At 39.5% G+C, this 11,789-nt stretch overlaps 1 protein-coding gene across 1 annotated transcript; it reads right to left on the bottom strand.

The window, feature by feature from the left end:
- Positions 1-6,103: 6,103 nt before the first annotated feature.
- Positions 6,104-7,937, bottom strand: LOC119910808 (zinc finger MYM-type protein 1-like). Its single transcript, XM_038729612.1, has one exon. It carries the CDS (start codon positions 7,928-7,930, stop codon positions 6,104-6,106), a length of 1,827 nt encoding a protein of 608 aa, XP_038585540.1. The 5' UTR covers positions 7,931-7,937.
- Between the last annotated feature and the right edge of the window lie 3,852 nt (positions 7,938-11,789).

Raw genomic sequence — 11,789 nt, 5'->3', positions numbered from 1 at the left:
CATAAACAGATGTCCGTCTGCTCTCCTCCCACTCTTATCGATTTCCAGGATGGCTCGTCCCACTAGACTACTGCCCACGACATGTAACATTAGAAGAAACAAACAATACTTGTGTGTGTATGTTTCCAGTGGTGCTGGGGTGCATGCTGGTTTGTCAAGTGGTATGAGAGACTTAGGTCACCGGACAGGTTTGGTCCGCACAACAGCCAGTGTATGAGAATCTGCACATGTTGGAGCATATTTATGTGGAGATGTGTTTGTGTTCATGTCTAGAGAAATACTAGAAAGAGTAATAAACAACAGAAAACTAGTAGATACTGAAACTTTGTTGGCAGCTATGAGAAGGCAATAGCTTCTGACCTCGAGCACTGATGCAGCCAGAGCTTCAGATGTGTTTGATATTTATTAGGTCCAAAAAATAAAATGAATTCTGTGTCCTTGAATTCCAACTTGTGTGTGAATGTGTGGTTGTGGATTCCACCATAAACGTCAACTGCTCACAGCGCCTTGAAAACAATCTCAAGGACACCCTGAGAAAGCCACTCTTCCAGTGTGTTGTGCTTTTTTGATGAAGTCCCCATTTTCTGCAGGCTGATTGTGAAACAACTCACTCGTGTTTTGTCTTGTCTCTGATGAAAATGCCATGAGAAAATGACTATGCTGCTGACTTCATGGAAGTGAAACAAGTGACTAACACCATGTACTCCCCCACTTTAATTGTTGAACTTCTGGTGATATGCCGCACCCCAATTTGTTTGGAATAGGAATTCCACAGATGGCCAATTCTTGCTTCCTTTTAAACTATGAGGAATGATTATGAAGAAACACTCAAAAATTTACTCAAAAATAACTTGATTTAATACACAGAAACACAGTGGCCCATAACATGGCTCTCTGTGTGGTATTTTGGAATATTTATTTGCCTAGGCTAGATTAGACTGCCTAGAACAAATTTTGGTATGTATGGATATGAAGTGGTTTGTGTATGTTTGTGTGTGTTCTTGCCACAATTGTAAGAACCATGCTCATTTCTGGAATAACATGAGAAGCGTTTGAAGAAGTGTATTAGACAGACGTAACTTAGATAAAGAGTCATTTTAAGTTTCAGTTTGGAGTTTGGTGTGTTTGTGTATGTGTGTGTGTGCATAGGTGGGTGAATGAGTGTGTAATATGGTACATATGTTCTGTGGTTCTGTGTGTTTATGGACTAAGGACTGCGAGCGGTTATGAAAACAGCGTTACCCAGAGTACAGTTCTCCTGGATCACAGATTACTACCCCAGGGGTTTGTGGGATAGGCTGGGCCACTGTAGGGAGCGGATAAACCTGACAGTGACTCCCAGAGAGTCTGTGTGAGTTTGTGTGTGTGTGTGTGTGTGTGTGTGTGTGTGTTAATGACCCCAAAAGTGCGGGAAGAGGAGACTGACGTAATTGACATCACAGCAAAGCAGAACAGGCTGTTTTCAACCTCTACCTCTGACATTCTAATTTGTGTGTGTGTGTGTTTGTGCGTGTGTGTGTTCACAACCATAACCAATAGAAGGGAGTTAGAAATGCATCTCTAGGCCAAATTGTCATTATCATCTTTTGGGAATTTCAAGATGTTAATCCCAGCAGAGTAGCTGGTTTAAAAGGTGCTTTATTATTGAATGGGTGCCATGCAGTCTTGTTTCCATGCAGCAGGTGGTGCCACAATGTCTAAGGGGTGGACAAGGATCACCGTGGGCAGCACACCAACAAACTTAACCAAGACAATGTGTTATTATTTCAGAGAAGAGTAAGTACTACTTTGGGGTACTTTCTGTGTTGCAGAAACGGTAGCAGCAACAGTCAATAACCAAACAAATTACAAAACCTCCTGATTTAGTATCTTAATCTCATGCAGTTCATTCCTTCAAATGTATCCCCCTTTGGTCATATAATTTTTATATAATACCAAAATACTTTAATTTATCAGTAACACATATTGAAATAATACTATGGAATGGATTTTTCTTTATTCATGATATCAGTATTTCCTCACATGCCCCTAAGATAACATTCTATACTCCCTCTTCTCTATTCTGTCTTTCAGATTTAGTTCTGTTTTTCTTTGCATCACCATGCAAGATGCTCATAATCCCTTTCCTCTTTTTGTCGTTATCTTGCTCTTACTCTGCCTCATTGTCTTTTCTAATGCTCTCTTTGTTTTTCATGTTCTCCTTTTCATCCAAACCTTCTAGTAACATTACAGCTATTCACATCTGGGATGCACCTGCCACGATGAGGAGTACTTAACCCATGAGACAGTCCCTGTGAAGTTAAAAAACCTTGCGTATAAATGTTTACCTCCATGATTTATAATGTCCAGGCACTGAAACTATCCTTTCAGCTTTGGTTTCACTCAGTCTGGGACTTTATTGTCTGAAATGGGAATTTCAGGTGCAGTACATTGTGCACACATAGTATATTGATAAAAAAAAAGGATATACAGAGAAAATGATTAAGAGTGTGGGAGTATAAGGCGAAAAGTCTGTTTATCAGCAACATAGAATATAAATAAATATAATAACAAAGTACATTGTTTGTAACTGTGCTCCAGAATGACGCAAACAGTAGTTTCTGATCTGCCTACCCTATTGACAGGAAATCTAATTTTTCAGTGCCTTCCAAAACCGTTACAAATCTCAGTCGCAGTAAATGGGAAGTGAGCAGTGTTGTACACAGTATCCTGTGTCATTGTCAAACCTTTTTTTGACCAATCCCTGAGTTTGACCCTTGGCAGACTTTGTTTGTTGACAGACAAGTTTCTTAATTCTTAGGGCCACTAGAGGGCTATGTCACTTGAGTGTAAACATTCAGTACATTCAGTCAAACAGTCTCTAGAATATAACTTTGTAAGTTTGGTGTATTTCATGTTTTAATATTTGACCTCTTTGGGTTGAGAAATATAAAGCATTTTCAAGGCCAATTAGATAAGCCCAAAAAAGACTTGGTCTTTGGTTGCCTGTGGTTTGTGCTCCAACAAACACAACTGCAGGTGTTAATGGGTGGCTGGGGCGTGGGTGGCTTCTGCTTATGTCTTGGAGGAGTGGACAGTGACGTGACCACAGTGAGAACAGGGCTACAGTGGATGATGACTGAATGGGAGAGACTTGGGAAAAGGATTGTAAACGTAATGTAAAATTCATGACAACAACAACATGGCTTTTCTTAGTTCATCTACTGCTGACATTTTGGAAATTCAAAGTTTTTACTTGACAGAAATTATATGAGAACCAGTTTTTGGTAGCTTGAACCTGTAACCTAAACAGCTTTTGTCCTTCCATAATTATTGTTGACAATGGTCGCTGTAGATTTCACCATACTCATCTGCATTACAATTCTCTGCAGGGGTTGGACTCTCACTGGCCTCCTTATTGACATGGCACATCTGCATATTGTTCATTTTCCAGTCCATGGCAAAAAAATGTAATGTTTTGCATGTTTTTGTTTGTTTGTGCAAATACAATAATGAGTGTGTGTAATGTGTGTCAGTGCGTGTGTATGGGAGTCTTGGGTGTAGACTGTGTGATAGGCTGGAACATCCTTAAAGCTGCACTGAATCATTGTTTCCAAAGCCTGTTGCCGTGGCAGCCAGAGGACTAAGGGATCTGACCAAATTCAACCACATAAATCTGCACTTTAAAGGGAACTGCCCCATGCCTCGTCTTTGTGTATGTTTATGAGTATGTGTGTGTGAGTTTGCACTTCACAAACCAACCTTAAAATATGTCTATCTTGCATGACTTTGAATTTTGATTACCAATGCACTATTGATAAAGTGGAGATGCTTTGGGCGTTTGCTGTTATCATTATGCGAGTTGTTTGAGGATTATACTTGTATTACACAGCACAGTGACAGCTTAGAAGAAAAGACTTGTTTAATTATCTGTATTGAAAATCAATATCCTTGGCCTTTCCTCGTCTCTCTCCTCTTTTGAAATCATTTCCTCATGTCAGAGCCAGAGAACATAAACCTGACAATGGAGGGGTGGGTACAGCTACTTGTTTCTATCAAACCAAGGCCAGGGCATTATTCTCCAAAAGGAAAGATCCAACACAAGTGACCTTAATTATGGCCCTGCTGCCTCTTTTGCTCTGTGTATGTGTGTGTGTGTATGCGTATGTGTGTGTGTGTGTGTGTGTGTGTGTGTGTGTGTGTGTATGCGTATGTGTGTGTGTGTGTGTGTGTGTGTGTGTGTGTGTGTGTGTGTGTGTGTGTGTGTGTGAACACGAACACCAGCATGCTAATGTACAAAATGTCAAAGCTCTGTATCGCATTGGAAAAGGTCTGCTCTCTGCCCTCTCTATTGTTGAGCTGCCAATCTCTCTGCATCCTATAATAAACATCAGTTAGAGTGTGTATCTCTGTGTGAACTGGAGGTCACCAAGCAGCTTCTCCTTCTTTGTGCTTAATAATAAACACTGAGGAGGGTGTTTTGGCAATTTAAGACATAGACACACTCACACACTCACATACTCAAAGGTCAGTCTTCTATTGAGGTCTATGCCACTTTGCCTTTTTCCCACACTGCTGGAAAACTGCAGAAGTGGGAGCGAAGCTGGACTCACCGATTAAACATGATACACACATGCTCACACATATATGTATCTTAACAATGTGACAAGTATATCTTGTCCTTCATTGTCAGCGATGTATTTCCAACATTGTTTTTGAAACACTGGGTTCCTGATTTCAGATAGAGGTAGATAAAAGCAGGAGTCTCATTTAATAGACTGTCAGCTTTGCCAGCTGATACGACAACTCGCCATAGCAGTTAATAAGCTGTAGCTTGCTAGCTAATTAAGCTAATGTTAGCTTAATCAGTTGGTTGAAAACACTGTTTCCAGCAGGTGACTCATTTCAAAACAAGAAAAAGAGTCTTAAATTGACACAAGATGGCGGCATACATGATACTGATCTTAGCAAAAAGATTGTTGAGAAAAAACTGTAAGATCAGATGTTTCTCTTTTAACTTGGAAAAACAAAAAAGACTTGAAGACTAAAGTGTTTGCAAACTTGAATCTATCTCTGTTAACAAGGTTAACAGGCTTAACAGGCTTGGCTGGGTTTGCTGGAGGGTAAACTTCCCCAAATCCTAAAGAACATATCAGAGCCAGTAACGTTAGTATCATCCAGAACCGGCACCAACATAACCCCTTGCCTTATGCTGGATTTGGTGCTAGTAGTAAGCTACTTTCAAACTCATGAAGTCACGCTCTTACATTACATTACATGCCACTACAACATGTGGAGAAACCTGAAGCTTGACAGACCTTCTGTGGCAAGTTATGGTTGCTATGCAATGTTTGAACAATAACTGTTCTGGAGAGGGATTTAGCTAAGTAAACTGAATCCTGCAAAGGCAGAAAAAAGATTCTGTAACAATGAAAACTCCCAAACAAATAAGACTCATCGGGTGTGAATAGTTGCTGTAGACTTGCTATGCTATGCTAATATGCTGAACCGTAGTTGGGATTGCACCAGTTTCTTGGACTAAGTTAGCCTGGCTCATAATTGGTAACGTATAGCCAGACCTTTCCCCAGTGGGATGTTGTGGTGGTGTTCATACTTTAAACATGAACTTTATTTCCTCTGCAGCAGCTACGTGCACGACCATAACACTATAAGGCTGGAAACTAACCATATAGGCCATCTCACAGCACTGTAGCCGAACTTAACATGTCACACACGCTTTATATAATCATCTGTAGTTACCAGGGCCGGCCCTGGCCAATTTGCTGCCCTAGGCAAGATTTCACCTGATGCCCCTGGATTTTTGTTCATAAACTTACACAGAAACAAACTGCACAGGTTTGTCTTGTTTTTCTTTATTTTGAAAATATTTTGGAAACACAAAGACACAACGTATTATAGATACAATATAAATATGTATATATTATATTATGTTATTGCAGAAAAAACTATATTACAGAAACCTTGCTTTCCTTTGCTTTCCTTGTCTTTCTTACAGCATATGTAACATTCCAAAAATTAAAAATAAGACCATTGCACAAAAAATAAATAACTATACACAAACTTGAATGCACTATGCAAAATGTTTAGCAAATGTTCTACAGCCTTACTCGCCTTGCCTTTCTAGCCGAAAGTCATCTATGATATCATCATAAGACAGCTGTTGTGAGACCACATGATTTATGCTAATGACTAAGAGTCCACTGAGATGTTCTTGAGCCATTGTAGATCTCAGGTAGTTTTTAATCAGTTTGAGCTTAGAGAAGCTCCTTTCAGCAGCAGCGATTGTCACAGGTAGAGTGGCAGAGATTCTCAGAGCGACCCACATATTGGGGAAAATTTCCATCAGCTTCTTCTCGTGCAGGAAAGTCAGGAGCTCAATGTTTGTCATAATTTTTGATGGCAGATGTGGAAAGTTTTGCATTTCTAATACAAGTTCTCTGCCATCAATGTCTGGCTGTCCATCATGGCTTAAAGCTGTGCTCAGGGTTTGACAGTGCTCTAACATCTCTTCTTTGGACATGTTGGGAAAGTTGAGGAGAACTCCAAATTTGTCATTCACCTCCCCCAGGGTCTGAAATCTCTCATCTAGTGAAGACAGGGTTGTATCCACGACTACATTAAAAAAATTTGTTTCCAATTTTTTAAGTGCATCACCAATAGGCTTATCTGGAGCCTCGTAACCAAAGTGCCTTTTTGTGGTTCTCAACCTCTTTTGTTTGATTACAGCTTCCACGTTCATCTCCTCACACATTTCCTTTGCTGTTGCCTGTGCACTAGAAAATCTACTGGCTACAGTATTTCTGTAGCCGTCAAGAGATTCTCTGGTTTTTTTCAGCATGTCAACTGCCACATCTAGCTGCATGGATGGTGATTGCATCTGTTTACTCACATGCTGGATCTTGTTGAGAATATCATACCAAATGACTGTGCAAATAGAGAAGCGGTAGGATCCAATCTCCTCAGCCAAAGACTGGGCTTCAACTTTCACAACAGGGTCTTGAGTAGTTTCCCTCACCTCCAGAAGAGCATCTCTGACTGGCCCAGCCTGGTACCTTACTGCCTGGATGCTGTCTATCCTGCCTTCCCACCTGGTCTCTGACCATGATTTCAGGGTGGTTTTGACGTGTTTCAGGAAGATATCCCATCTATGGGTGGAGGCTGAGAAGAGTTTGAACAATTTTGCTACATAGCCAAAGTAGCCAATGGCATCTGGTGAGCTCTTAGCAGCATCAGCTACCACCAAATTTAAGGAGTGGGCACCACATGGGACAAAAAAGGCCCTTGAGTTCAGTTGAAGCAGCCTAGCCTGAACACCTTTATTCTTTCCTTTCATGTTGGCACCATTATCGTAGGATTGTCCTCTGCAGTCCTCAAAGGGGATGTTCAGCTCCTCTAGTCTTTTGAGGATGAGAGCAGACAAACTTTCCCCGGTTGACTCCTCTGCCACAAGAAAGCCCATGAAATGTTCTTTAATTTGTGGCAATTCTTCTTCCAGTGAAACAATCCTGACAATCACAGAGAGCTGTTCTTTATGACTCAGATCAGGGGTGCAATCTAAAATGATGGAGAAATACTTTGAGGTCTTGATCTCTTCCAATATTTTTTCCAGTATTTTTGTGCTTATTGAGTCTATGAGTTCATTTTGGATTCTTTTGCCCAGGTAATGTGTGTGAATACCAGCTCCGCTTTCCACCCTACCAACATGCTGCTTCATTATTGGGTCAAATTTGGCCATTAGCTCCACCTCTTTAAGAAAATTGCCATTGTCTGGTTTGTTGTTTAATGTGTCTGTGGATCCCCTTAAAGCAATGTTTCTTTCAGCTAAGGACTGAATTATGGCCACCAGTCTGGTAAGCACCTCTCGCCACCTGTTTCTCTCTGCCTCAGCGAGTGCCATCTCTTGCTTATCTATGGTCAACCCTTTTGCCATGTTTGTATTGTGCTCATGGCTATCCTCATGGACCTTGAGCAAGTGGCTTGCATTTTTCCAGTCCTTTAGTCCTTCTTTAATCAATTTGAAATCTTTCTGAGAAAAGATTTTGCAGCAGAAGCAGTACAAACTGTCATTCTTTTTTGAGTACATTAGCCAGCTTCTTTTGATTTTTTCTCCATTGACTAAGACTCTATTAAAATAGTCATGCTGACATCTTCTCCCGTCTTTTTGTTTGCGGAAATGTGACATTGTTTTTTATATGATATGGTCCTCTGAGAACAAACTCTGCTCTTACCTTCTCAATTAAAACAGATGGCCAGTCAGCAGGGTCTAATGGCGCAGCCTTTTTGTAAACTGATGCTGAATCGCTGGGCGGTGCTGAAGCGGAGGGAAGAGATGTGCTTGATGCTGTCTGCAACAGGTGGCCCAGGATTTGCAGGGACGGGGTTCAGATAATTCAAAAGTGCATCTGACGGGGGAAGAGGAGGATTATGTGACCATTGGGTGTTACATTTTATTATTAAAAAGCTGATGATTTGAAAGTGTTTGTTTTCCTGTATATGGCATGGCAGCAATGTCCTACTAACTACACTTTATGACGTTATAACCATGAAACAGAGGAGAAAAGTAAATCTTTATTTAAATTGAATTTTAATGTTGCTATTTTTAATAAATCCATATATATATATATATATATATATATATATATATATATATATATAATACATAAATGTAACAACATTTTATGTAGGACTCATTTTAAATAAAGATTTATATATATAACATTACTAATTTAGCCAATTCAAATAAAAATACCATAAAATACTGCACAAGTTCAACTAACTATGTCATAAGCTAATTCAAATTAGCGAACATTACAGGCAGTTTGTGTCTGCAACACAGATAAACTGATCATACATCATTACCTACCTCTGCCTTTTTCGCGTTTTTCTTCCTCTTCTCTTCTTTTTTTTCTTCCCTGGGCACCAGATGGCTTCGGTCTTTTTGACATAATGACAACTTATCAGTGTCAGTGAATTCGGCCATCCATCACTCACAATCACACACAGGTAACGGATGGGTGTTTTTTTCAGCAGGGCGGGGGCGGGGGAGATTGATGCGTCACTCAGTCGGACCGGGGGGATCGGGATTCAGGAAAGCAATGTTGTATTTTTGTCTTTGTGGGACGATCGCTTTTTTAAATCCATAATATTTAAGTTGTATTAGTAATAAAAAAAATAATAAAAAAATAATTTGGGCGCTCGGGCGCCCCAAGGGGTGGGCGGCGCCCTCAGCATTTGCCTATTCCGCCTATGCCCAGGGCCGGCCCTGATAGTTACCGTATGGTTCTTAAAGTAGGCTATAGACACAATAAGTCAAGACAGATAGGAGAGGTAGAGCTTTCATTTTAAAATTAAATATAAAATGGATAAGAAGGGAAAGGCAGTGAGAATGTTGCCAAGAAAGTTTATCAGTTCAAATACAGAAGAGTGTTGAATGAAGAATAATGGTTCTTTTGTGATTTGGATTCCCCTATAACTACAGTTAATTTTGTTATCTTCTACTTTGACAGTAGTTTAGTGACTTCTCATGTCGGGCCAACAAAGTACCCACTGAACTGAACTGAGAGATTGAGCGTGAGAGAAGACCATGTTGCAGACAATACCAGGGATTTAACAAGACCAAGACACTATGAGTATGAGGATGAAAGTGAGCAATGAAATGTGAAGGCATGATTGAGAATGATGGGAGAATGTCAAGGGGCTAATTGAGTTAACAGTCGTCATGAATGGAAAATGAAAGGAAGTAATACCACTTACTTTCCACCAGAAGAAGACCGCTGTCATCTAGAGAAAGTAGTTTGTATCACACGCCATCTGCTGCGTTCAAATAGTGTCTGAGACAAAGGAAGATATTTAAGGGAAGTTAACTTTTATTTAAACTGTATGTAACATCCAGTGCTGCTGAGTTGAAATAAACCATGAAACCTCTGGTAAAGAGTGGTATTTATTTTCTTTGTCTATTTTTGAGTTCATTAATGTCTTGCTTATTGCTCCTAAAATGCAGTTAGGAGCTCTGGGGAGATGTTTGTGAGCTTGATTGTATCACATCACTTTCTGTGCTTGGAGAACTGTGCTGGATTTGAACCCTGCTCCTGCTGTTCAAAGGGTAAAAACACTGCTGCTGCACCATCCAGCTAACAATAACAAGCAAGGACTGATTGTCTTTAAATAGAGTAAGTTTCCTTTACTTAAAAGAGGAGAAATACCATATCCACAATTAAAGTCCTCAAAAATCTACTATGCTGGCTGTGACTACCTTAACAAATTGGAAAACATGACATTTAAAAGTGCATTATTTTCAATGTCAAAATTTATTTTATTTTTCTCAGTAACTTGTAACAGATAATTAACAATAAGTACAATAAGGATTTGAAATTAAGGGGAGTAAAAGTACAAACCCCCATAAAAAGAAAATACTCAACCTCAACATTTGACGTAAGTAAAGTACTTGAGTAAAATAACCCCTAAGTGGGGTCACTAAGACAAAACTGAGAAATATCTTGGAGCTTTTTTTCTGATCCACATTCTGAAGACTGAAATTACGCTTATTTAAGATACTGTAGAGGTCGCATCTTTTGATCAGAGTAAGACAGAGATGAGTTTTTTTCTCCTGAGACCAATATGAGAAAACTGAGACATATTTGAGAAGAATCATGAGATCCCAGGAGTCATAGCTGAGTTTTCTTTGAGCTGTTTCTCTGATCTCATGGTCCAATGTTCAGGAGACTTAAATAAGACTTTTTTAAGATCAGTTAGAGATCTCTTGTTTTGATCAGAGTAAGACAGAGATGAGTTTTTCACTCTTGAGGCCAATATGAGAAAACTGAGACATATTTGAGAAGAATCATGAGATCCCAGGAGTCATAGCTGAGTTTTCTTTGAGCTGTTTCTCTGATCTCATGGTCCAATGTTCAGGAGACTTAAATTAGATTTATTTAAGATCAGTTAGAGATCTCTTGTCTTGATCAGAGTCAGACATAAATGAGATTTTATATGGTTGTTTCTCCTGAGATGAATTTGAGAAGTGGGAGAAAAGGCCTTTGGTCTCATCTTGGTATTAAAAGCAGCTCATTTGTGTCTAGGAGAAAAGAAGGAAACAACTATGAGATCTCATCTTGGATTTTGCTTTCCTATGGAATTCTTTATTTCTTCAGTCAGTACACAAGCAAACTATAAAGATAACCCCTCGCTATTTCAGTGTATCACATAAGGGTGAACTATGTAAACTGAATCTTACTGATTTTGAGGTAGATGCAGCCTGTTTTATCAAACCATTCTTACTCCCAAGTTGTCACATATGTACGCATGGTTTGTAATGCGCTGGGGAGCCCCTTAGCGTCATAGTTGAAAGCAGAGGGGAAACCCCTGTAGCTTTTTTTGAAGGCTAAAGGTAGGATATTTAACAGAAGTCCAAGTTAGGACATGGTTGGGATGGCCAGAAACTTGACTTTCACTCAGGAGACTGGTGTTCGTTTACTGTGTAAAACAAAAAGTCAACAATGAATGTTTTTATTTATGTTAGTTACACAACAAAAATTACTTAGTTAAGTAGTTAGGTCACGTAAGTTAAGTCACATAAGTTAAGTCACGTAAGTAAAGTTGTTGTTTTCCTAAACCTAAACAAGTATTTTTTTGCTTAAACATAACCAAGTCGTTTTGGTACCTAACCTTAACTAAATTGCACACTTTAACGTTAACAACGTGCCGTTTCCCAACGTTAACCCCTAGTTTTATTTTGAAAGTCTAACTGGACGTTGCATATTTATTATTGCTAACGTGACCGGATCATGTCT

This window comes from Micropterus salmoides, unplaced genomic scaffold, assembly GCF_014851395.1.
Source record: "Micropterus salmoides isolate LMB-PRFRI ecotype aquatic unplaced genomic scaffold, ASM1485139v1 Ms_hic_scaffold_19, whole genome shotgun sequence".
NCBI lineage: Eukaryota > Metazoa > Chordata > Actinopteri > Centrarchiformes > Centrarchidae > Micropterus > Micropterus salmoides.
Note: the sequence above shows the minus strand (reverse complement) of the source record. Positions and strands in the feature narration are given on the sequence as shown.